General features: G+C 54.7%; 7 protein-coding genes across 7 annotated transcripts; 3 read left to right on the top strand and 4 right to left on the bottom strand.

The window, feature by feature from the left end:
• Nucleotides 1-2,545: 2,545 nt before the first annotated feature.
• Nucleotides 2,546-3,676, bottom strand: PG998_004225 (V-type proton ATPase subunit D; the record flags this gene model as incomplete). Its single annotated transcript, XM_066871043.1, has 7 exons — nucleotides 2,546-2,754; nucleotides 2,817-2,857; nucleotides 2,913-2,922; nucleotides 2,983-3,357; nucleotides 3,418-3,428; nucleotides 3,492-3,604; nucleotides 3,662-3,676. 7 exons carry the CDS (start codon nucleotides 3,674-3,676, stop codon nucleotides 2,546-2,548), a joined length of 774 nt encoding a protein of 257 aa, XP_066734793.1.
• A 958-nt stretch (nucleotides 3,677-4,634) lies between these two features.
• PG998_004224 (pre-mRNA-splicing factor syf-1) lies at nucleotides 4,635-7,283 on the top strand (the record flags this gene model as incomplete). Its single annotated transcript, XM_066871042.1, has 3 exons — nucleotides 4,635-4,700; nucleotides 4,767-4,937; nucleotides 5,013-7,283. 3 exons carry the CDS (start codon nucleotides 4,635-4,637, stop codon nucleotides 7,281-7,283), a joined length of 2,508 nt encoding a protein of 835 aa, XP_066734792.1.
• Nucleotides 7,284-8,313: 1,030 nt separating this feature from the next.
• PG998_004223 (uncharacterized protein) lies at nucleotides 8,314-9,052 on the bottom strand (the record flags this gene model as incomplete). The annotated part of the gene is made up of 3 exons (XM_066871041.1): nucleotides 8,314-8,552; nucleotides 8,677-8,916; nucleotides 9,028-9,052. The coding sequence occupies 3 exons, from the start codon at nucleotides 9,050-9,052 to the stop codon at nucleotides 8,314-8,316; spliced, it is 504 nt and encodes a 167-aa protein (XP_066734791.1).
• A 2,503-nt stretch (nucleotides 9,053-11,555) lies between these two features.
• On the bottom strand, nucleotides 11,556-12,458 carry PG998_004222 (cas1 appressorium specific protein; the record flags this gene model as incomplete). Its single annotated transcript, XM_066871040.1, has 3 exons — nucleotides 11,556-11,713; nucleotides 11,798-12,289; nucleotides 12,350-12,458. 3 exons carry the CDS (start codon nucleotides 12,456-12,458, stop codon nucleotides 11,556-11,558), a joined length of 759 nt encoding a protein of 252 aa, XP_066734790.1.
• Nucleotides 12,459-15,172: 2,714 nt separating this feature from the next.
• PG998_004221 (uncharacterized protein) lies at nucleotides 15,173-16,808 on the top strand (the record flags this gene model as incomplete). The annotated part of the gene is made up of 2 exons (XM_066871039.1): nucleotides 15,173-15,932; nucleotides 15,991-16,808. The coding sequence occupies 2 exons, from the start codon at nucleotides 15,173-15,175 to the stop codon at nucleotides 16,806-16,808; spliced, it is 1,578 nt and encodes a 525-aa protein (XP_066734789.1).
• A 643-nt stretch (nucleotides 16,809-17,451) lies between these two features.
• Nucleotides 17,452-19,498, top strand: PG998_004220 (uncharacterized protein; the record flags this gene model as incomplete). Its single annotated transcript, XM_066871038.1, has 5 exons — nucleotides 17,452-17,536; nucleotides 17,589-17,656; nucleotides 17,717-17,885; nucleotides 17,957-18,786; nucleotides 19,106-19,498. The coding sequence occupies 5 exons, from the start codon at nucleotides 17,452-17,454 to the stop codon at nucleotides 19,496-19,498; spliced, it is 1,545 nt and encodes a 514-aa protein (XP_066734788.1).
• Nucleotides 19,499-19,531: 33 nt separating this feature from the next.
• On the bottom strand, nucleotides 19,532-23,149 carry PG998_004219 (phosphatidylinositol-3-5-bisphosphate 5-phosphatase; the record flags this gene model as incomplete). Its single annotated transcript, XM_066871037.1, has 1 exon — nucleotides 19,532-23,149. One exon carries the CDS (start codon nucleotides 23,147-23,149, stop codon nucleotides 19,532-19,534), a length of 3,618 nt encoding a protein of 1,205 aa, XP_066734787.1.
• Nucleotides 23,150-23,857: the final 708 nt, after the last annotated feature.

Genomic DNA, 23,857 nt, shown 5'->3' with positions numbered 1-23,857 from the left:
GAGCGACTCGAGATGATGGCCCGAGCAAGGTTCCGGGCAACAGTGGACTGATCGGAGTGGTGGAAGCGCTGACGGGTTTACGAGGAGGAGGAGGGTCAGACGATTTCCCGCCAATCGGGATAGAGCCCAGGCATGCTGGGCAAGCACGCTCGCAGGCAAACGGGCAGGCAAACATCTCGTTCCCATTTTCAGATATGTAGAGAGAAGCAGGATCAAACATCGCCAACTTAAAAGTCCCGGCGGTTGGTGGTGTGGAGGCGCAGCTATTGGGTCGTCCTCATGGCCGTGGCAGCCGAGAAGAAGGATGCCAGCAGGGATCCCGTTTCGGGAAGGCGATCTCCAAAAGGGCATAGCACGAGGGTGACTTTGGAGAGTCGACGGTGACTGGCACCAAACGTCCGCCTTAGCTGAGTCATTCCCGGGAGGTGGTGGGATGCGGCATTCTCACGTCGGACTGCATTCGTATCCAGTATCTCTCATTCACGGCTTAAAAAAGCAACTCTCGGCGGTGTGGCTGAGCTGATTGCCCTCACCCCTGCTGCCTCGCCCACACCCACCTCCACACCCACCTTTTCCGATTCAGGGGCGTAGAAGTGGCCAGGAGCCAATCAGATCGGTCGGGTATGCCATCATCATCATTCAGGTAGTCGGCGGAACACCGCAGTCATGAGGGACGCAGGGCCTGGCACGCAGGGGGTTTCTGCCAACATCAGACGAACAGTAAGCACTACTCCCTACAGCGTGCCTAGAAAGCACGTGTCCACTAAAACAAGGCGATGTCAAACAAACAGTCAGGGGGCTGGAGTGGCGTCAATTGCTGCCTATAGAATTGCGACCTCGGAACGAAAGGAGCAGGGAGGAGTCATGACGTGCGGCCGGTTTCCGAACAGCCGCGCCGTACGTTTCTTGGACGCGTCTGCCTTGCCTGAGAGTGGCTTTTGCGAGAACCTTGCTCGGGACAAGCCCGTGGGCCCATCTGCGGGACGAGCGATCTGGGACGGGACGATAGCTCTATATTGAGAAGGAACCAACCGCCCGGAACAGGAATACACCATTGGTCGGGCGAGTTTGCTGAAGTTCCAAAATAAAGCTTGGCGCCACAGCACCGGGAAAGTGGATGCGGACGGTTTGATATGATTGGTTTCCGCAAGTTAAATGGAAGAAGAATCATGATATCTGGAAAGTGTTGGCTGTGGCGGCTATGGGGGCCAGCTGCTCGCTACCAGTATGAGGAGCAGGTTCTGGATTTGAGCAGTCAGACGAGGCTAATGAAAGGATGGATGGCTTGTCTAGCTCATCTCTCGCTCCAGGCCTGTCATGTCATCTGCTGACCATGCAATTGGTTGAGGGTTGCGGGCTTCTCAGACTATTGAAGTCTGGCAGCAGGCATCGCTGTCATGACCTTTGTTGCATATCGTCGCTTTTCGTGTCTTCGGGAAGTAGCACAGCAGCCCCTGCGTCGGGGACTCTGCACACTTCAGTCGGGCGGCAACGGTGCCTAGCCCATATCCATGCTCTGAACTTCCATCAAGACGGGAACGGAACTACTATTGGCGCGGCACAATAACCGTACTCCGTCTAGCAATGTCGACCGACGGCGCTAGGAATCCAGCCGTTGACCGAGCATGCTCAGTACTGTCCCTGGACAGCCTGGACAGGTCTAGATGAGTCTTTAGGCCACGCCTTGCTACACCGGTGATGGGTCTTGTAACGGTGAGGTACAAGTCGCAAATGTACCGGGCCGCGTGTGTCCTAACGGACAAAGCTTTCATCTTGTCAGATGGCTAAAGAAGTAGAACGCGGGCAGTGTCTTACGCCATAAAAGTGTGGCTATGACTACGTCTCTTCTCCTCTGTGGCACGCCCGATAACACCTTCCTGCTCGCTGCGATAAGATACTGGCTGGCGTGCCAGCCCGAGTAACGTAACAGCCAACCTTGGGACAAGTACAGATGCTTGCAGGTCTTGGCTGGTTTGCCTCAGTCTTGCAATGCTGACCCAATCAAGCTCCCCATGTTCTCTGAGTTTCTTACAAGTGGCCTAGACGTGCCGATGCGGGCGACGGTGACGTTGTATACGAATACAGGACAAGCAAGCCGCAATGGTAGAATAAAGGATATGTTGACAGCACTGATTACAGAACCTCGACTGGCCAAGATGATGCACCAAGTTTTCTAACAGGATCGAAAATGCACTCGCTTCCTCGTATGTCGTTGCTATCCCGCGTAAAAGGATCGGCCGGCTAAAAAAGGGGGTCGTAACGCATACAGTAGGATTGTCTCGGCAGGCAGCACATATGCTCACACCAACTACGGCCTCAATATAGCCGCTCGGGAATCGAGGTGAAAGCATGTTCCATCTAACATGTGGCCCGAAAAAGCACGTGGCATGGATATCAATTTCATTAGACGCCTTAAAGCATACCTTTGACACAGTTGAACGCGGCAAGACATTGACTGACCTTCGCTCCGGCCCGAATCGCCAATGCAAGCCCCCCGGCCCCCTACGTACAGAACCAACTATTCGGATAAACCCAGCCGACCGCCTTAGAAGATGACGTCGTCGTCCTCATTCTCAGCTAGGATGTCTGCAGCAGCATGGTCACCTCCTGATCGTGCATTTTCCTTATCCTCGGCTTCCATCTTCTTTTTCAACTCGGCGTCGGCGGCAGCGGTGTCGCGTTGCTTCTTGTTCGCAACCTTCTTTAATCGGTAGAATTCCTCTCTGTCGAGTTCGTCGAGCTCGGAGTTGATATCTTGCACAGTGTCAGCCAACGAAGTCCAGACTAGTTGCTGTGTCTCTTGAGAGCCTTCTTACATTTGATGGTATTTTCCGTCCTGGGAATAATGACGTGTTCGCTGAGTATCTAGATTAGCATTCGCAGTCGCAGCATGGAAGTGAGGACGGTCATACATGGCATTTACTGTATCAAAGTTAGCATACATCCAGACAGAATGATGGTAGGATGTAGGAGCCTGCTTACCTCTCCGGTTCACCACCTTGATGACCTCATCCAGGATGACGAAGGCGGTTTGCAGACTGGCGAGCTCAACCAGGGTTTCCACAGCACGCGCATACGTCTCTCGACATCTCTGAACCTGCTGGCCACCTTTACCCAGACCAGTGAGACCGAAGTCGTTGTTTCCCTCGGTTTGGTAGCTCTCGAAAGCGGGCAAGAGGACACCCGAGACGTTTTCCTGCTTGGTTCGCAGGCGGAAGCGGGCTTGGCGAGCCGACTCTTGAATTTGGTATCCGATGTCACCACCAACCGCATATGACACCTCAGCGAGCGAGAAAGCAGCAACTTGCATGACACGGCCCATCTTGCGTTTCGCCTCGTCGATTCGTCGTGTAATCTCTAGTGCAATAGTTATTATCGAGCAAGTAGGAAGCTAAATTCGGATCGCAATTGTATTACCTCGGAAACGCCTGCGCGCGGAGAGAGTGGTTAGCTGAAGACCAGAGGTTGTTATGGCATGAACATGAGCTTACTTGGTGAGGGCTTCACTCTTCCGCTTCAGCAAGCTGTGGCCCGTCTCGGCTCCCTTGAGCTTCGACTTCATGAGACCCAACGACTGTCTCGTCGGGAATACGGCCTCGCGATCCTAAACACATGGTCAATGCGACGGCCTCGAGGTGAGTGCAATAGACGGGGGACATACCCCAGCTCCAGACATATTGGGCTAACTTTGTGGTTGTTGATTTAGGACGGAGGGAGAGTGGTTGGCCGATGGCCTCGGCAACAGGAGGGAGAACGACGAAGCTAAACGTCGGACTCGAAGAAGACCGGACTTTTGGAGATAAGGGAACAGGTGGTTGAGGGCTCGGAATGGTTGACTGCACCGAGATGCTGTGGATGGTGCGTGATGTCGTCGAAGTCGTCGAAGTCGCGCAAGTTACTAACGACTAACGGCAATGGAGCTTCCTGGGTCTCCAAGCCAAGTGTCGCAGGTGCAGTGCTTGTGCTTGTGCTAGGATGCCTGTGCGGTGATGCAACAGCCTGGAGCTTGCATGGCTGGCGTTGGCAGCTCCAAAAGGTCAAGCCCCTAAGCAGGCCTAAGTCACAGCCCGTCCCGCACTAGACAGCGCCTGATGATCAAGGTGCTCCTCACTGAACGCCGCCGACAACCCTGCACGCTTCAGCGCCTAATAGTGGAGACCAAAGCCAGTTGGTGGAGTACGTTTCTGGCCGACCAGAGTTGCAGCGTTCTGCGTAGGAAAAAAAACCACAACAGTCAACGTTGGTCTCGTCCGATTCCCAATGTTACTGCTTGCGCTGCATTCTACCAAGTTGCTTACTCACTCCAAACGGGTTCGGTTTGCGACTTGATAGGGAGGAGGGGAAACGACAGATCCAATACTGCTGCCCAATTACGGCGCAACCCACCGCAGCAGTCGACCCGGACAAGACAGATTTGTTGGTTGAGGGAAACGACGCTCGAATCGAAAGCGAGCGCGTCGACACAATCATCCTCAGAACAATCACGGCGTCCTCGACAGCATCGAATGCTCAACATGTTCTGATAAACCTTCGTTTTCACTTCGTACATCACAACAAGCGAATCTGCGACCCCTGCGACCCCTACATGCTGTCTCGACGACTCAGCTAGGTAGACAGACATCCGCCTGCTTAGTATGGCGCCAATGGGGGTTACCAACGGTTCGACTGTCGTCGCTCGACAGCCAGACCTTCACCTTGTCGTATGTCTCGAGCCACCCCTGCGCATTGCCTCTCCCTGGGCTGGAACTGACTTGACCTCTTTACAGAACGACGAAGATGCCGTCTACGAGCAAGACATCCTGCGAGACCTCGGCAGTACTAAACCATGGCTGGCGTATATCGAGTTCAAAGTACAGCATGGGACCATCCACGAGCAAGCCTTCGTTATGGAGCGCGCCTGTATTCAGCTCCCGCGATCCTACAAACTCTGGAAGCTGGTACGTCGAACCCCCTTCCCTCGCTCACTCTCTTTTCGTTCTTTGGTGGTGGAAGGCTACTGACATCCAACACAGTATCTTCGATTTCGAACAAAGCATGTGGCTAAACTCAACGCTGCCAAATATTCCGACGAATTCCGCAAGGTCAATGCGCTCTTTGAACGCGCCCTGATTCTGCTCAACAAGATGCCCCGGATATGGGAGATGTATCTCAAGTTTTTGCTGCAACAACCCCTCGTAACGCTCACGCGACGCACCTTCGACCGAGCGCTCCGGGCACTGCCCATCACCCAACACAACAGGATATGGGCACTATATAGGCCGTTTGCGAACTCAGCTGCGGGAGAGACAGGTGTCAAGATATGGCGTCGCTACATGCAGGTGCACCCGGAGGATGCCGAAGACTTTATCGAGCTGTTGATCCAATCTGGGCTCTACACCGAGGCTGTCAAACAGTACATTAGCATACTGAACAACCACCGCTTTAACAGCAAGCAGGGCAGGGGTCACTACGAACTGTGGAGCGAGATGGTAGACATGCTTGTCGAACATGCCAATGAGATCGAAACAGGCTACGAATCCGGCATCGACGTCGAGCGCATCATCCGAAGCGGTATCGACAGATTCGCCGACCAAAGGGGAAAGCTGTGGTGCGGTTTAGCGACGTACTGGGTGAGGAGGGGAAGCTTTGAAAGAGCGAGGGACGTCTTTGAAGAGGGCATCACGACCGTCATGACCGTGCGCGACTTTACTCTGATATTCGATACGTATGCCGAGTTCGAGGAGTCCGTAATCGGTGCCCTGATGGAAATGGCGTCCAAACGAACCGAGGAGGGCACGCAAGACGATAATGCCGACTTCGACCTCGACATCCGCATGATGCGCTTCGAACAGCTCATGGATCGCCGTCCTTTCCTGTTGAACGATGTCCTCCTGCGACAGAATCCAAACATGGTTCCCGAGTGGGAAAAGCGAGTTGCCTTGTGGGGCGACAACCAGAACGAGGTTGTCCAGACCTACACCGATGCCATTGCGGCCATTCAACCGAAGAAGGCTGTCGGGCCTTTCCACCAGTTATGGGCAAACTATGCTAAATTTTATGAAAAAGGAGGCGATATTAGAAACGCGCGGATCATCATGGAAAAGGCTGTTAAAGTTCCGTTTAAGTCAGTTGTTGAGCTGGCGGAGATGTGGATCGAGTGGGCGGAGATGGAGCTGCGCAACGAGAACTTCGACGAAGCTGTGCGGATCATGGCCAAGGCTGTCCAGGCCCCAAAGCGGTCGACAGTGGACTACTTCGACGAGACCCTCTCCCCTCAACAAAGGGTGCACAAGAGCTGGAAACTCTGGAGCTTCTACGTCGATCTGGTGGAAAGCGTCGATGGCCTCGAGGAAACGAAGAAGGTATACGAACGCATTTTCGAGCTCCGGATCGCAACCCCGCAAACCGTTGTCAACTACGCCAACCTGCTCGAAGAAAATCAATACTATGAGGAATCGTTTAAGATCTTTGAACGCGGTCTCGACCTGTTCAGCTACCCGGTGGCATTCGAGCTATGGAATCTGTACCTCACCAAAGCCGTCGATCGCAAGATTGGCATAGAGCGCCTGCGCGATCTCTTCGAGCAGGCTGTGGAAGACTGTCCGCCCAAGTTCGCTAAAATCCTTTACCTCATGTATGGTAACCTGGAGGAAGAGCGTGGACTTGCCCGCCACGCCATGCGCATCTACGACCGCGCCACCCAGGCTGTGTCAGACGAGGACCGGGCCGACATGTTCAACTTCTACATCACCAAATCCGCCTCCAACTTCGGCCTGCCCTCGACGCGAGGCATCTACGAGCGCGCCATCGCCGCGCTGCCCGACGAGGAGGCCCGCGACATGTGCCTCAAGTTCGCCGACATGGAGAAGCGGCTGGGCGAGATCGACCGGGCGCGCGCCATCTACGGCCACGCGTCGCAGTTCTGCGACCCGCGCACGAACCCGGCCTTCTGGACCAAGTGGGAGCAGTTCGAGGTGCAGCACGGCAACGAGGACACGTACCGCGAGATGTTGCGCATCAAGCGCTCCGTCCAGGCCCAGTACAACACCGACGTCAACTTCATCGCCTCGCAGGCCATCGCCCGCCAGCAGCAAGGCGGCCAGGCCGGCGGCGACGGGGAGATGGACTCGGAGACGGCCGATGCCATGGAGCAGCTGGAGCGCCAGGCTCGGGCCCCCGTCGGCTTTGTGGCCTCCAGCACCGGCATCCAGGGATCGCTGCCTGCGGCGGATGCCCCACCGGCAGCAGCACCTGTCAACCCCGACGCTATCGATATTGATGGCATGGACGATGACGAGGACTGAGAAATATCGCTCTCTCACTTTACTTAGTATGATATCAGTAGTCAGTGGGCGTTTTTTCCCGGTTTTTTTATAACAACTTGTGTATGTAGTTTACTTAGTTTGCCAAACCCGCGACCACGGAATGCGTGCGGAAGGGGAGAAGTGGTTGGTCGGGTTGGAGAGGCACCGCCAGCAATTTTCCACAACATTGCAACAATCTGGTTTTCACCAAAATTCCTATTATTATTATTTTCCGACGTCTATATGGTACACCAAACCCCAACCAAAATCACGATCGCAGATTCTTCGTCTCTATTACGCTTTGTCATTATCGCATTGGGGGTCCGGCCTGATTGAGTGTTTGCAAATTTTCATTGTTGGGTACGGTTTCAGGACCGCTGGTGTTAGACCTGGGTGGCGGCTGTTTGTTATAATGGGGGCAATCGCGTTGTGAATTGAATAAGGGGGAGGGTGAGCTTTGCCAGGCTGGCGAAATCCAGAGGGCGGGTGTACAAAGAGCGTGAACTACTATTCAGGGCGCGCGATAACAGGTCTCTCTCTGGCCAGTCATTATCTACATCGTCGATATGTATTTATACAAGTATCCTGAATATAGAGAGTATAGGACTTTCGCAATACGCGCATCATACACGAGATCATTCACGTAATCGGCACGGAACAGTATTTAGGTAATTTGTCTTCTAATAAGACTGTCTTCTGAATTTCAGACTAGGTATCGTGCAGAAGAGAGAAGGAAAGAAAATACACTGGTAATACAACATGACGCCTTCCGAAAGCCGTTAGGATTGGTAACAACAGACTCGCCATTCGTCCACCCAACGTTGTACTGAACAGTACTAATGAGGAAGGAAGCATATGGAAGAAGTAGAAGAATTAATTTGAAGATCGTTGGTATCTCCCCTTATTGCCGTCATTGCGACTCCTCCATCCCACAATGTATTTGTGTGTCCCTTTAATTGCACGGCAAGTCGTTTTGTGTTATCGTTATTCATATGATGAGCGGCAAGTAGGTCGAGAGTTCCTGCCGTTCCTAGCCGGAGCTGGAGTGCCCCGCGCTGCTGCGCCGCCGCGCCGAGCTGCCCTCGCCGGTACCGACGAGGTCTGTGGCCTTGTCCTTGACCTTGGAGAAGCTGAAGCGCTTCGAGTGCTTCTTGTGGAACTCGGCGTCCTTCTCGAGGTTGCGCTCGACGTGGCCGTCGCGCGACGACGGCGTGGCGAAGATGGAGCCCTTGCGCTGCTGGAAACGCGAGGGGACCGTCTTGGAGGCGTCTATTGCAGATCCCGTGTTAGTTCACACAACGCAAATCAAGATGTCAAAGTCGCACGCCAGGCAATATCGCCTGCTTTCGGCTGGGAACGGAAAACAAGGATTGGAGGAGGGAGAAGGGCTTACCCCATTCGTCGGTATGTGAGTAGTCCTTGGAGCTCTTACGCTCGCGGCGCATCATGCCGCCGTCATCGTGGTGTGGCTCCGCCTCGGTGTGGGCAATGGGCTGGTGCTCCACGCCGCCGCCGCCGAAGCTGTCGGAGAACTGGACGCCGCCGTCGTGGTGTTGCTCGTGCTCGTGGTCCACCACGGCTTCGTCCACGGCGTGGGGGTTGTGGTGTCCGCCTTCCATGGGACGGAAAACGTCTGGAGATGGTGTACACATGTTAGACTTGAAAGTTCCCTTGGCAAATTGAAATCACTTCGGGGGAGTAGGAGGATGGATGGCTCATGCAGGATAATGACGTCAGGACTGACTGTTCTGGGCTTCCATGGTGGTCATTGTGATTGCGTGTTGTTCTTGAAGTTGTCTTCTCTTCGACAGTTATATCGATTGTGTTGTATATCAGGGAGGTAGTAGAAGAAGAGGAAGTTCCTTTCAGACTTGTCGATGGAGAAATAAATAGGTCCTGGTAGGTGGTATGGTGGTAAGAGTAAAGACAAAGGAAGACATCTGGGGTAACAAAGCGCGACGTAGTACTAGAAATAGGTTGATGTCCCCTCGGGATGGCAGTGATATAAGGTTGGATCTAGGCAGGACGGAGCGGCGATCTCTTGGACCTCTTGGACCGAGTGACGTCTGCGGGAGCTTAAGGGTGCTGATCTACGGCAACTACGTACCACTACCCTCGCCAAGCTCTCGCGTGTATGCTGCAATATATCTCTCATGGGGGATCACTTGACGAATGAGGCAGGCCGGCGTAGAAGCGCAGTTCAGATGCAGTAGGCAAGTGTCGTCTGTTACGGTAGCGGTGCAGCACACCACATGATGGATCGACCACTCGCCCCTTCCCAACCGACTTTTACTTTCCCTCTCGTCTTGCTGCTCTGGCCTCTCTCCTCCAGGCTTCAGCTTTGCGAGCCTGGACAAGAAAGCCACCTTGGAGGACCTCTATCTGCGCCAATGAACGTGGCCTGTTTGCCCGGTAGCTAGGGCTGATGAGTGACTACCACTAGAAAGCGTGACGATGACGACCACCGCAGCCAGAAAAGTCGCTCGATGATGTAGCAATATCAGCCAATGGTGAAACAGACACAAAGAGGTTGCAGCTTCTGAAGACTCCAAGAGAGGTCTGAGAGAGGGGCAGCCGCCAGTTTAATCAATTCTTCAGCCGCTTCGGCAAGTGTTACAGTGACGTCCCTAGCATCCTGCTTGGACTGTTCAGAGTTCAGGAATGGGACATGTATTCTTATTGCATGTATACGTGAGTATCGCAACATGAAACAGTCACCGTTCGTTCGTTCGCTTTCTGTTGCCACGACTGGATCGGAGGCCGATGTCTGCGTGCATCGCATGTCGTTTCCCACGTTGTTTGGCCTGGTTTGGCTTGCCCCGCCTTCTTACCCCCGGATTCTGATAACGTAGTCAGTCCTATGGCGGGCATTAGGGGGAGGGGCGGTTGAGAACTAAAAACTAGGGTCTCCTGTAGGCAGTAGGTCTAGATAAACCATGTCATAGCTTCCTCCAGCATCCAGTCGCTGTATGCGCCAATACCACCCTCTCATGCGCAACACCCTTTCGCCGACATGATAGTAGCAGCGAGATATGAGGTTGACGGCCATCTTCTTGTACGTGCATGCACTCGCGGTGGCAGAGGGGCCACTTCGACCAAGTCCATCCGTGTCGCCAATGGCATGCCAAGAGAGGTAGCCCGACACCTGACGAGAAATAGCGTCGGTGGCTGAGCTGGAATGAGCTCTCTCAACCACAACCTGGTCGGACCCCGGACTAGAAGGGCCGGAGCGTCACTCGGTCGGGTCTGGCGAATCCTCCCGGCCCTGGCAGCTGGCTTCTCTCTTTTTCTGTCAGCATCTGTCTTCGACGCTCTGTTTTCCCATTCTCGCCTCTGCTCTGCGCTTTCTGCTGCGTGATGATGCACATTTTCGTAAACCCCCTTGACGTCATGGGCTGTGACTCCGCAGCCCATCTCAGATTAGCTCATGGAGGGACGGATCTTGACAAACACCTTATTCCGGCTGTTACCTATCGCCGGGGGGTCACCACTAGCTAACGTAAGCGAGCAAATCGTTCATCGGCGGCTATGCACATTATATATGAAGCGGCGAAAGCAAGACAGCCAAGAGAGACGGAACCAGGAACGATAGGTCCGGCCAGCAAGGTGGAAAAAGCTACGTCGCTTTTGGGTGATATCATCACGACTCCTAAGACAAAGCATTCCTACGTGGACATTGCCTTTGAAGCTACCACTAGGCTAGCCAGCTGAACATACCTGCGCCTTCTTCGTGCTGTCGTCAAATTTAACATGGTGGTGGGCTTTAGTTGAAAACACCCCCCAGACGGACTGTCCAGCTAAGCTGGTAGCTGATCTCGTGATGCAGTCGATGGACAATCTTAGGCAACATGATGGAACTGTACCCCACTTCCCCGCAATCTCTGGTCTAGTAGTAGAGCCTGGGGAAGTTCACGACAGGCAAGGATGGCGATGCTACTAAGTTCTATGACCGATGTTGGGATTGGGCGAGGTTGTTCAAGAAAACCCCGAAGAGAGGCGTACAGGAAAGATTATAAGTAAAGGATTGTATTATGTTCTTGAATCAAGAGCTCGGTACACCATCGAGGTCGCCGTCTGCTCAGCGATACAAGAACAGTTCGAGGGATATCTACAAGGTATAAAACAAACAATAATTATGTAGCGTATATGTGCCGCCGAACCACTAGCTTCGCCATACCATCCCGTTTCGCACCATCGTTGTCATCAATCAGAGAAATGTGAGGGGTATCGTCTTGTCCTGCTTCTTCCTGGCCATGGTTGCCGGCTGGTCGCTTACTCATCGTCCTCGTCCTCCTCGTCGTCGAGACCAGCGAGATCCTCGGGGGAGAAGGTGCGGGCGCGCTTCTGCATCAGCTTGAGCTCCTGGATGTCGCGCTTGATGGCCTGGGCGAGAGCCCGGCGAGCGGTGGCAGGAGTAGAGGTACCGGCCACTGTGAAGTTGCAGTTAGTGTCATGTTCAATGAGTGCGTATAATCGCGGGGAAGGAGGCGATGGGCGGAGATTGGCAAACTTACTCTGGACGGGAACGACACCACCGAAAGGACCGGCACGAGCGGCGTTTTGGCAGCGGACGAGGCAGACATTCTCCTGGCCAGCGACGGTACCAGTGCAAGAGGCGTCGGCGGGGATGGCGGCCTTGAGCGGGAAGTCGGTCTTGGCGCCATCGCGGTTGCGGGAGTTCTCGCCGGGGGGCGACTGAGTGACCTGGATATCGGTCCACTTGGTGGCGGTGCCGTCGGTGTTGATCATGCAGGTGTAGGGGCCGCCGCCGTCAGCGTTGACCTGGTGCAGCGTCATGTCGACCTCGCCGCCGGCAGTGACCTGGGGCAGCTGGGTGCCGGTCTCGGCCATGATGGCCTTGGTTCCGGCCTCGAGGTCGTTGCCGCCTCCGCCGACAGTCTCGCCGACAGTCGCCTTCTGGTCGCCCTTGAAGCGGGTCGAGTCCTGCTGGAAGGGGTTGCGTCGGGTTCCGTCACGGGGAGTGTCGCTCTGGACACCGAGAGCCACTGAATAGATGTGTTAGTCTTCATGATCGAAGAGGCAATGTATAATGAACTAGTTCTTACTGCCAGAGCCACCGGCGTTGCCAACGGCCTTGATGATGGCACCGTGACCAGCCACGAGCTGAGCAGTGGTCATGAGCCCGAGGGCGACAATAGCCTTGAATGACGACATGTTGGTTTTGGTTGGGGGATGATAGAGAAAAGAAGAAGCGAGATTGGTGGCAAGCAAAGAAACCTGACCGGCAGGAAGAGAAGTAGAAATGGGAGAAGAGAAGGCGAAGAGGAAGAAGCTGAAAGAGGCCGGTTGGATGAAGAAGTTGATGATGCTGATGATGATGAGAGGGAAAGAGACAAACCTATCGCTGGATTGGACATCCTTCTTATACACATCTCGACTTCGATGAAGACTCTCATGGTGATACTACGCCGGCATGTACGTTCCGTACCCTGCTGCCGCTCACGGTCCCCGCTGGCGTGCCCACAGGCAAAGAGACTTACACGAACCCCAGAATGGCCTCACCAAACAGGCCTCCGACCATTTCTAACACATTAGCTCCGAGACGGCACCCATGGGGAGGCCAGGAGGCGAACAGGAAACATAGCTTTCCCCTTCAAGCGCGGGAGGCTGAAAACATCGGACGACGGTGAGAATGATCCGTAAGGGAAGAATCACCCTTCGTCAAGGTTCTTCTGGCCAACCCGCTCATGGGATGGCGCATGTCCGAGCACCACATCGCGCCGTCCGTTGATGAGAGGGACCCTGGCGTCGCAGTGGGCCAGAATCACTGCCGCGAAGAGCAATGTAAATTGTCATATCAAGGCCGAGAAGCCGGACATTGCATTGATTGCGGGGATGCATCGTGAGCCTCAGCCATCCTACCATTATGAGGTCTGATATTGCAAGACTCATGTTAGGTAGCAGTCATCGAGTCCTATGTCACCTTGTTGATTAGCCAATCGCATTGCGGAGAGTGGATTATACGCCATGAAGGATCTCCCACAATCGCCCGTCAGTAGGAGACAGGTGGGAGCTTGTCGATCTCACGGAGCCGAGTTGAGCTTGGCCAAGCCAGCCAGTAGTAGGTGGAGACGCCACAAGTTCATAGCAACAGGCATTAGACATGTGAGGCACAGGCAGGAGTTTCCTGCAGGGGCAGCAAGGTAGTCACGGAAGACAGTGTCACCGTCGATAGTCTGATCCGAACGCAAGCGCCACAGGATGTCACCTCGGACTTTGCGTGATCTCCATCAGGGGTCGCAGGCAGGAAGCAGCAAGGGAGTGCTTAAGCTTAAAGAGAGTTGGTTAAGGTTCGGGTTGATGTTTCCCGTTTCCCGCCTGAGTTGCTCTAGTTGCGATTGGCCAAACAGAATCAAACGGGACTTGTGGGGTTCGAAACTGGCCCAACCAAACACTCGCTAGCTTAGGCGAGCCTGCACACCACGGACCCTGCCACCTGAACCCACGACGGGTCGCATGTTTGCTCAAGCTCACCAAAGATTCCCGGAGAGCCAATGAGGACTGGCGATGTGCAGTCGCGAGAAGTTGACCGCGACCCAGGTACTCGTCTTGGCAGGTTTCATGGGCCATGGTTGCCGACAGTCTCCCGGGGCTTGGGCGCTCAAGAAGACGGAGAGAAGCACCTGTTGGGAAGTGGCAGGGGACCAAAAGGAAGCAGCTGGCTTGGCTTCTTCCAAGTGTTGCTACGGAACGCAAGCCGAAGCGATGGGATTGACGAACATGGTCCCCTGGCATCCCTCTCTAGCGGGGGCTATCCTGACAAGATGCGCATGAAACAGAGATGGAGCAGCAGCGCAAGCAACTTCAATCGATGACCCCTTCACGCTGGCTAGATCACGTAATAGCTCTGGCCTGGCAGCTATCACGCTGTTTGACAAGCTGAAGAGCCCAACTCAGTGACCGAAACATGCACAGCCCTCTGCATGGACCTTGTATGCCAAGCCATTGTTAGGTGCCGCGATATCCAGCCTGGAGAAACGAAGAGCGCAGATGCGGTTGGCTTCTTGGGCATGCTCAAACATTCAGCAACTCAAGAAGTGGTGGTCGGCAGTCACGGTGTGCAGCGGAAGGGGAAAGAGCCATTAACCGCACGCGTGACGTGACATCAGGATCTGAAGCAAGCGACTTCTTGCATGGGAGACGGTCCATCATGCAAGATGAAGATGATGACCATGTCTAACTACGAGGTGCTTCGGCAGATCTGCCTCTGAACAAACAACCCGCCTTCAAGGGCGTATTTAACCTTACAATCAACCTTAAAATGCTTAAGTGGCTTCAAGTTTATTTCGTAGAGGCCCGTAAAGGCCCGTAGAGGGAGGCCCGTAGTGGTTTGAGCGGCAGCACACAGAGGTGGGGGCGGGGCAGGCTTTTTCCCTTGGTTTGAATTGTTAGCAGGTGGCAACAACTTCAGCTCGCTTTTGGTCGGCGTTTGCCAGCTGCAAGGAATCTGTTTTGACCAAGTTGCGATGGCCATTGAAGGCGCATCAGCCAAAGGATCGTGAAGAGGCATACAATCAAGCAACGCATTTCGAGACGACACAAACGCCTCTTTTTTGATACCGTCATTCTGACAAGCTGTCAATATATTTGTGGTTGCCTCTTTTGCCGAGGTCAAGCGTGGCATTGCGAAGCTCCGAGTGTCATCTCACTCGCCGAATGAGCCCAATTGATCTGAGTCATCTGGAGAAAAGCCAATGAAGCATTCTCTGCTGCGATATCAATCCATCCACTCGCTTTTACTGTCCGTTTCTGGACCACGCTATCCCTACTTTCATTGTCGTCCCTTCTCACATTTCCTCATGTCCAAGAGAAAATCAGACGCTTCAGAAAAGGAACATCTCATTAGCCGCCCACCCCAGTTGCGGAAAATGGCGGAACCGACCGCCACTACAACTATCCAGTTGACGCCCCAAGAAGAGAGGCTCAAGTCCCTCCTTCTCGAAGTAGCTCGTCATGTTGACGAAACAGGAGAAGGAAGAGACCCTGTTGTCCTGCGATGGGCTGGGGGCTGGGTCCGAGACAAACTCCTAGGCATCCAGTCTCACGACATTGATACCGCCATCAATGTCATGACCGGCGCTCACTTCAGCGCTGAGATCGTGGCCCTGTGCAAGATCCCCGAAATGGTTGAGAAGCACGGCGTGACTCCCACAGATATTGGCAACCTCCACAAGATTGCTGCGAACCCGGAGAAGTCAAAGCATCTTGAGACTACCACCATCAAGCTGTTTGACTTCGATGTGGACTTCGTCAATCTACGCAAGGAAACTTACACCGACGACAGCCGAAACCCTCAAGTAGAATTTGGCACTGCCGAAGAGGATGCCCTGCGCCGTGATGCGACGGTGAACGCCCTCTTTTACAATCTCAACACGGGCAAAGTCGAAGATTTTACTGGCGGTCTTGCACACATGAGCAGCAAACTCATCAAAACCCCGCTCGATCCCTTCCAGACCTTCATGGATGACCCCCTTCGAGTACTGCGACTCGTCAGGTTTGCCAGTCGGCTACAATTCACCATTGATCCTGATGCCGAAAAGGTAATGGGCGACAGTCGGGTCTTGCAGGCTCTACGTCTTAAAATTAGCCGCGAGAGGGTGGGCGTGGAGGTAGAGAAAATGCTGAAAGGTAACGAAACTAGCGTCATAATTGTGTTGCACGACTTGATTCTAACTTGGATTGGCAGGCGACTACCCCAAAGACGCGCTGGAGCGCATCAATAACCTGGGGCTCTACCATACCGTATTTACTGACCCGGCCAAAAAGGACGCGCCGCAGCCTGATATCTCCAACTGGCGGACAGTATACGAGTGTCTTGAGCGACTCCGAGAAGCTCAAACACCTGGTTCCATCTATGATGTACTTGTTCACACGAAGGAGGCAGCCTACTTTAGTTGGATACTGGCAGCCGTGGTTCCGTGGGCGCCTTACACCCAGGAAGCCCCCTCAGCTCGCAAGCCGCCCCCTCCATACGCCACACTGGCCGCGCGAGAGGGAATCAAAGCACCAAACAAGGTATGTGAAGTAATCACAGCTGCCGAAAAGCATCGGCCCCATATCATGGCCCTGAAAAATGCCGTATGCGCAAAGGACTCATATATCCACGAGCGAGACCGATTCGGAATGGCCATACGACATTGGGAGGCTCGCGGAGGCCAGTGGAGACTGCAAGTCCTTTCGGCCTTTTTGGTGGAAGCCTCGCAGGTCCTTGGTGCAGCCGCCCCGAAGGAGAACACAAGCACGGAAGACGATTTCTTGGCTGGATGGCAGCTGTTCTTAGACCACCTGCATGAGCTTGACGTGATGGAGGCGCCGCTCCTGAAGCGGCTTATTGACGGGACGCAGTTGGCCAAGGCCTTGGGAGTGCGACCGGGCAGATGGATGACAGAAGCTCTCGATGTCTGCGTGGCGTGGCAGCTGCGGAACCCCGAGGCGACGGACCCGGCAGGCGCTATCGAGGAGGTACGAAGCAAGAAGGACCAGCTTGGGATCCCGATAGTTTAGTATTCGATGCGATCGCGGCGCTCGTGGTTGTGGTACATCGACTCGCATACAACTTTGATGTTACATGGAATAAAATTAGATGGTCTCGGTGGTAGGACGGAAAAGTACTTTCACGATACCCATAGACTATGATTGCAGGAAATAAATTGAGTTTAGAGCTACAAGCAACATCCCATTGCCGGGGAGATTCTTGCGATGAATGTCAGAGGCCAGGGAGTAGCCGAGACAGACATATGACGGCCTACACACAGTCCGAATCTGTCGGTTGAGATCAGTGTTAGTGGATTGATATGGGAAAATATTGTCATAGTATAGAGTCAATGACTTCCTAATATTATATGTGCATGTTTGGGTATGCAATGGCATTAATCGGTGGAGTTTTGGTACGAGAAAGTATCGCTGATGGCGGATTTTGTTGTTGTTGATGTAGCCCCACTTGGAAATGTCATTTTGGACACCCTCCATCGAGGTTGGCATGTCCGGCTGTGTTCTCGCCAACACCTCAAGTAGTACGACAAGCGAACCTATTGGATCGATCGACTGCCCATCTTAAAACTTGATTCTAATCCCCGCGGCCACATCAACCTTCCGGGATCATAAAGTAAACTCGTGTTTGGTGATTGCGAGGAACCCCCTCCGAAAGATGCTGGACCCGATTTTGGAGGCTGTCAAGCGCTGCGATGCGACTGGGCCACCACCGTCCGACACCTGCCCGGAGCTTGCAGAGCGTGAGTGAACCCCCTGCCTGATACTATGTGCCTGACTGACATTTTACTCTAGTTGTACCTCCGGGCATGAACATACGAGACATTGCAGCAAGTTTGGACAAATTGTCGTCATCTGCGTTGGTCAGTTTGCTGTTCGGGATCCCCAGGAGAAAAGCGATGGCTAGCTGACCTCCGTCGTAGGATGCCATTAAATGTCTCCGCATCATACAAGCCTGTCTTGATAGCCGTCAGGACAGTCCCCAGGGGACCGAGACCGAGGATCTGTCTTCACCACTATTCGAGATAAGTGAATACGTCGGCCGCGTCATCTTACCGGTTGTGCCAGCGTCGGAGGACAACGATTCCGAAGGTACACACCCACTTCATTCCTTATCGTAAGAGCTTCACCAGAAAGTAGATTGTTGACAGCTGCTGCTGTAGATGTGACTTCTGCAGCGAAAACCCAGTTCTTACTCAAGGGCGAACTCGGACTGAACATCCTTCGCACCCTCACCAACCGCCACGCCTTCGCCCTTAACCCCACCGCTCTTCTTTCCGCAGTAGCATATACCAACCCGCAAGACCCGTGGACGAGCGACGCCTCAGCAGATATCGCGCGCGATCTCCTACGGTCTCAGTTTTCCGAAGCCGAAGGAGCCCCCGAGAAGGCGGCCAGCAAGGGCGAGTTCATCACCGACACGCTCCTGACGCAGCACCTGCGCCCGCTCTTCTCCAAATCCCGCCCGGCCACCGTCACCGCCTCCGGCCGCAAGGCCGCCTTCGTCGAGGAGCAGAGCTCGGCGATGCTGGAAGACCGGGCCGCCAAGCCCTGGAAGTACACCCACGTGCACGCCGTGACGGTCTTCGACTGGGCCGTGAGAAACGCGGCGGGGGCCACCACTGTTAAGCAACCCGCAGCTTCTGGCGCGAAAGACGATACGCAGCCGCGTCAGCCTCTGCTAGCAAAGACCTGGCATCTGTTCACCCCCGTCCTCTTCACGCTCCTGGATGAGTCCGATACCGTGCTCAAGGTCCGGGCCCTGGGCATCTTCGGCGCCTTCTGGTCGGGCTGCCCGCCGGGCCTCATGGGCCAGGTCGGGCTCGCCTCGGTCTTTGAGGACGCCGTATTCCCGGCCGTGCACTTTCTCCCTAACATCACGCCCGAGGACGAGTCTCGGATCATTTTAAATGCAGCCTACCCAGCCTTGTTCCAGCTCGCTGGTCTAGTGGATTGCGATTCTACTTCCAACAGCAGCGAGGCGACAACATCGGTACTGACAACTGCGCAAAGAAAGTTGCTCGACAGAATTATTCGCGAGGGTATTTTGACAGGACACTTTCACGCCAAGGATCATATTCGGCTTACAGTTGTGTTTTGCGAGCAACTAAGTTATGCTGTGAATGGGATGGGTATATTGAGCGTGAAATACTTGAAGGTACCATCTCTTTTCCTTATTCCTCCTCCTTTATTTTCGATTCCCCAAACTCCCTTGTTCCATGCGAAAACGCCAATCTGTAACAAACCATGAACCGTATGTTCAAACACCAAGCCACATGGATGCTAACAATAAGTTTTCCTAACCTATACAGGATATTCTCCCGATGATATCTGGAATCATGACCAACCCCTTCGAGACCAAGCACCCCCAATCGGTGCTGGCCGCCACCCAACTCCTTCAAGCCATCTTGCGCTGCTGCTGGCCCCGCATATCCGCTTACCGGAACGAGATCATCCGGGCTCTGACAGTCTGCTGGCTGAATATTGCCGACGAAGACACATGGCCAACCTCCGATAAAACCGCGCCGACCAAGCAGGAGCTCGAAACGCAGCTGATCAAGGCAGCCGCCTTGCTGTCCTCAGTCATCCGCAACGACGCGCAGGCAGGCCAAGACCAACCAGGCACCATGCTCGATGATCTCGTATCGCCCCTCGTCAAGAAAGAGCCCCTGCTCGCGCCGTTGTTCGCGAGCTCGCCGAACTAAGTAGTACATATACTTAAATCAACCAACCCCGATTCAGTCAACATAATGCTGAGATTGCGCCTTGAGGCCCATGCCACTCTCACTGGGCAGGGGCTGTTGCTTGAACAGGCTCTTGCCGCGCAGCCACTTCCGATAAGCCTTGTATCGTTTCTTGGGCAGATCCTCCTCTGTGACCGTGAGCGGGTTGTCGCCCACGCGCAGGAGATCCCAGTACGCTGCCAAGTCCTCCTCCTTGCGCGAGGAAGGCGCCCCTCCCAGCGTATTGCCAGTGCCAGCCATCGTCGAACCATCCATAGCAAACGCCGCGGCATCGGCCGACGCGGCCGCCGTGTTGCTGTTAGCCCACGACGTCGACAGGCCGTCAACCTGCCAACCCCCGTTGAGATAGTTGTGGTACTCGGAAGCGTCGACGTCGGCGGGCGCCTCGTTGGACGAGACCACGAGCGGCAGCGACTGGGCGTGCGAGATGTAGCGGGCGTAGTCGTCCATGTCCTGGGCGTTGACGGACGGGTGCAGCGACTCGTGCACCACTTTGGCGAAGATGAGCTGGGCCTGGGCCGACTTCTCGGCGGGGGTCTGCTTACGACCGCCCACGGCCATGACCGCCGCGTCCAGGTTCCGACCCACACCTCCGCCAGTGCTGTAGATGTTGCTGCTACGGCTGTTGTTATTGTTGTTGCTGTAGTTTCTCTGTCTGGTTTCCTTCATGATGCCGTGAGGGACGGAGGGTCCCTTTTCGGAGGCCACGTTGGGTTGCAGCCAGCGGTGAATGGATATGCCTTTACTATTGGTTCTTTCGCTCATGATGGACTCCGTCTCGTCTATGTCTTGATCGACGCTGCCGCTTCCGCCCCCAGCGCCGCGGCGTAAGCGTTCATGTGGATCTACAATCGTCACCTCCTTCTTCGTCGTGGATGAGTTCTTCTTCCTGCTGCTATTACTGAGCTGTTGTTGATGGTTCGTGTTGTTGTGGTGATGGTACTGTTGATCATGGTGATATTGTTGCTGCTGCTGCTTCTGCCGCGGGCTTTGGTGAATATCCCCAGCTCCACTACTGGTATTTCCGCCCCTTTCCGCTCCTTCGATACGGACTCGGAAAGGGCTAAGATCGTAGCGCCCTTCCTGGGTCGACTTGAAGGGGATGTATTTGATGGTGCTGTTCATCTTGTACGGGAACATCTTGAGGAAAGACGACAGCGTTGACGGGCGGTAGTACTCGAGCCAGTAGTCGTCGAAAAAGGAAGCGGGCTGTTTATAAATTAACTGCATCTTCTTGCTGTTATTGTTGGATTTGTTGTTGTCGCCATTACTGGCGTCGGCCGAAGATACCAACAGCGGCGGTGGCACGTAGGCCGGCAGGCTTCGGCGTTCGAGGAAGCGCGGAGTGAACCAGCGGATGTAGTCGTGGTGTGCATTGTTGAACCAGGCGCGGGGATCCGAGTGATGGAGGTAGTAGTCGGTCGCCAGGTCCCAGAGCATGGGCTGACCGAGGGCGAAAATGTAGTTGCCCAAGAACAAGTTGTACGCCTCTTGGCGCTGGCTATCCATGAAGGAGTTGTTGTAATAGCGCTTGAAGCTTTCGATCATGTCACGGCTGTGCGAAGTCCACTGGTTGATTTTCCGGTATGTCTCCATCGTGTTGACGAGCTGGGAGCCGCCGTACTGGACCGCGATGGTGTCGCCGTGGTCATGGTACATGTGGGTGAAAAGATTGACGGCGTCGGTATCATAGTCGATGCTTGTATCGGCCAAAATGCCCAGGGCGTGGAGCTGGTGGCCGAGCGCCCGCTTGCCGATAACAAACTGGGCGGCGTTGGTGCGGTCGAGGCAGTCGATGCAATTGGTGCGCGCCACGCCATTCTGCACATTCGTGGGCGAGATATCCCCGTCACCGTTCTGGAAGAAGCCCGTTGTCGTCACGACAGACTCGGCGATGCTTTCAAGTGTACCAATGACGTCCTGATCGCGGCTCTTAGCAGCCCTGCTCATGTCCCACGCCTTATAGATGATCTTGTTGTCGTCGGGCAGGAATTGGTTCAGGTAGTTGATGCAGTTCGTGAACTCGTCCAACAGCTTGCTCTCGCGTGGCGTACGCTCCCTGGCTTTGACGAGATTGAGGACGTAGATGGGTGACCCATAGCGCTCAAAGAGGTTGTTGAAGTGTTGGGCGGCCGCAGTGTAGAAAGGGTCGACGAGATTAAGCTCGATGGGCGGCTTGGGCGTCACGCCGATGTTGTCCTGTGTCCAGTAGAGAGGAATACTACCTCGATGCTGCACATACGATGTGAATTGGGGCGATGCGAACAGTTTGGGGCCCGGCGAGTGGAAGGAGGTCGTGAGGGACTCGGAGACGATTTGCTCGGTTTCGACGTCATTGGCAACATAGCCCAGGTCGTTGGCTCCGCGTTTGAGAAAACGAGCTCCCGCAAAATACCGAGACCGTCGCGCAATGATCGTGATGTAGGCACTTCGGCCGTATATGGAAAGGGCGGCCTGGTCGATATAGCCGTGGATAATGGGCCGACACCAGTCGAAAGGGTCATGTAATGCGTCGACAACGGGCTGCAATAGATGGCTATTCCACACAAACATGGAGTTGAAGTCGTCGCAGGTGGTTCCCGGTAACCCATTCGCCAGTGCGGTGCGCTCGCGTGATATATTGTGCTGCAGAGTTCGCGTGATGTCGTACGAGTAACTGTAGTAGAAGGACCTCGTAAGGTCGAGGTTGTTGAGGATACCCAAGAAGCGAGGCTCTTCAGTGTTGCGCACATCGGGCCGGAACTTGGCGGGCGTCAGAGGAATGAGCTCGGTGCCGTCGACCTGATAGACATAGTGGCCGCCAATCATGGCTACAGTGCTCTTCTTGGTGATCAGCAACATGTAGTAGGGGCCAGTGAACTTGATGAAGCCCAACAGACCCCAGGTCGTACAGCGCTGCTTGATGCCGCCGGTGCCGCGATTGCCATCGTCAATGGTGTCGAGCAGGGAATTCATCTCCTTCTGGCTGTATATGATCTTGTCGTCGGTGATGCTGAGCTCCGAGTCAGGCTCGTGGGTGTTACGGTCAACTTTGAGGATGCGGTAGCGCTTCTCGGTGACGTCGCCGCCGACGATGTAGTAGCGGCTCGCCGTCTCGTACAGCGTGAACTTGTGCATCCTGTAGAAGAGGCGCGTTAGCGAGCGGGCGTCGTACTCGTCGCGCGGGTCGTTGTCCTGTCGGGAGGCGGCGGGGTGGTCGTCCGGGCTGCGGGTGCGCACGAAGGGTTCGGCTACGGCTGGCTCTTCGTCCGTGTCGTCGTCCTGTGCCGCATTGCCGGCGCTGCGCTTCTGGGCGGGCGCCGTCTGCGAAAGAGTTTCTTGACTCGCGTTGTTCTGCAGCAGGGGGAACACGGGCTCTGGGGCTAGAGGCGGCGGATGGGAAGCTTCGGTCGGCGTCACTACGGCTGCTGCTGCCGCCGCTGCTGCTGCTGCTACTACGTCGACGATGTCGGCGGCGCGGCTGTTGCCGTTATTGCCGGATGAGTCGCCATGGCTGACATTGTTGTTGCTCGATAGGATGGAGGGTTTGGTCGCGGGCGGCGCTTGAGACGGAGGCTGGGCGGCACTGGTGCTGGCGGCCATCAGACCTTCTGCTTCGAGCACATCCCCCATGTCGAGCGATTTCTTTTTTATCTCCTCGCCTATGGGATGCGCATGCGGGTAATCTCGTTCCTCTCTAGCTCCTGCGGCCTACCTTCCCTCACCTCACCGCCCCCCACGAGTGGTTAGAGGGGGGCAAAGGTCCAGGCCTGTGTCACCCTGCAGAGCGTACTACAGTCATGCCTCCGTAAATGGCGGAGATTCCGGGCGAAGATCAGAGGAGTCGAGCACGATAACGAGGCTCTTGGCGGGTCATGGATTCATCACTGATTGCAGAAGGTGAAGGTGCGAATGTATGTGTGTGTGTATTGATGTTCGGGTTGCGGCTAATGTGGTGCATCCTCGATATGCTGGAATGACGCATGGTCGATTTGGCGATGGAAGATGACTGGTGTAGCCATTTGCCAGCGTGTGACAGACAGCCTGCGACTCGTGGTGGGGCGCAGCCTTCCTGCTTGGGCGGGGCTAAAGCTTCCATGCAGCAGTTGCAATCATATCATCGCCATCGAATCGACGTGACATGCGACTGAAACACGATCAAATGCTTATTTTGCCTATGTGGTAAGTGCATGTTTTATTCTACTCCATTCTAGGTAATTCTATAACGTTTTGCTCTCGTTTTTTTGGTGCCATCATATGTCTCGGGCAAAGGAGAGGGGGGAATGAGAAGAATAAAGATGTGAAGCAAACGTAACGCCGACGTTGCTGAGATGCTGTGCT

This window comes from Apiospora kogelbergensis, assembly GCF_038363985.1.
Source record: "Apiospora kogelbergensis strain CBS 113332 chromosome Unknown utg000002l_segment0_segment0, whole genome shotgun sequence".
In the NCBI taxonomy this organism is placed as follows: Eukaryota; Fungi; Ascomycota; class Sordariomycetes; order Amphisphaeriales; family Apiosporaceae; genus Apiospora; species Apiospora kogelbergensis.
This window is presented reverse-complemented; position numbering and strand designations above follow the sequence as displayed.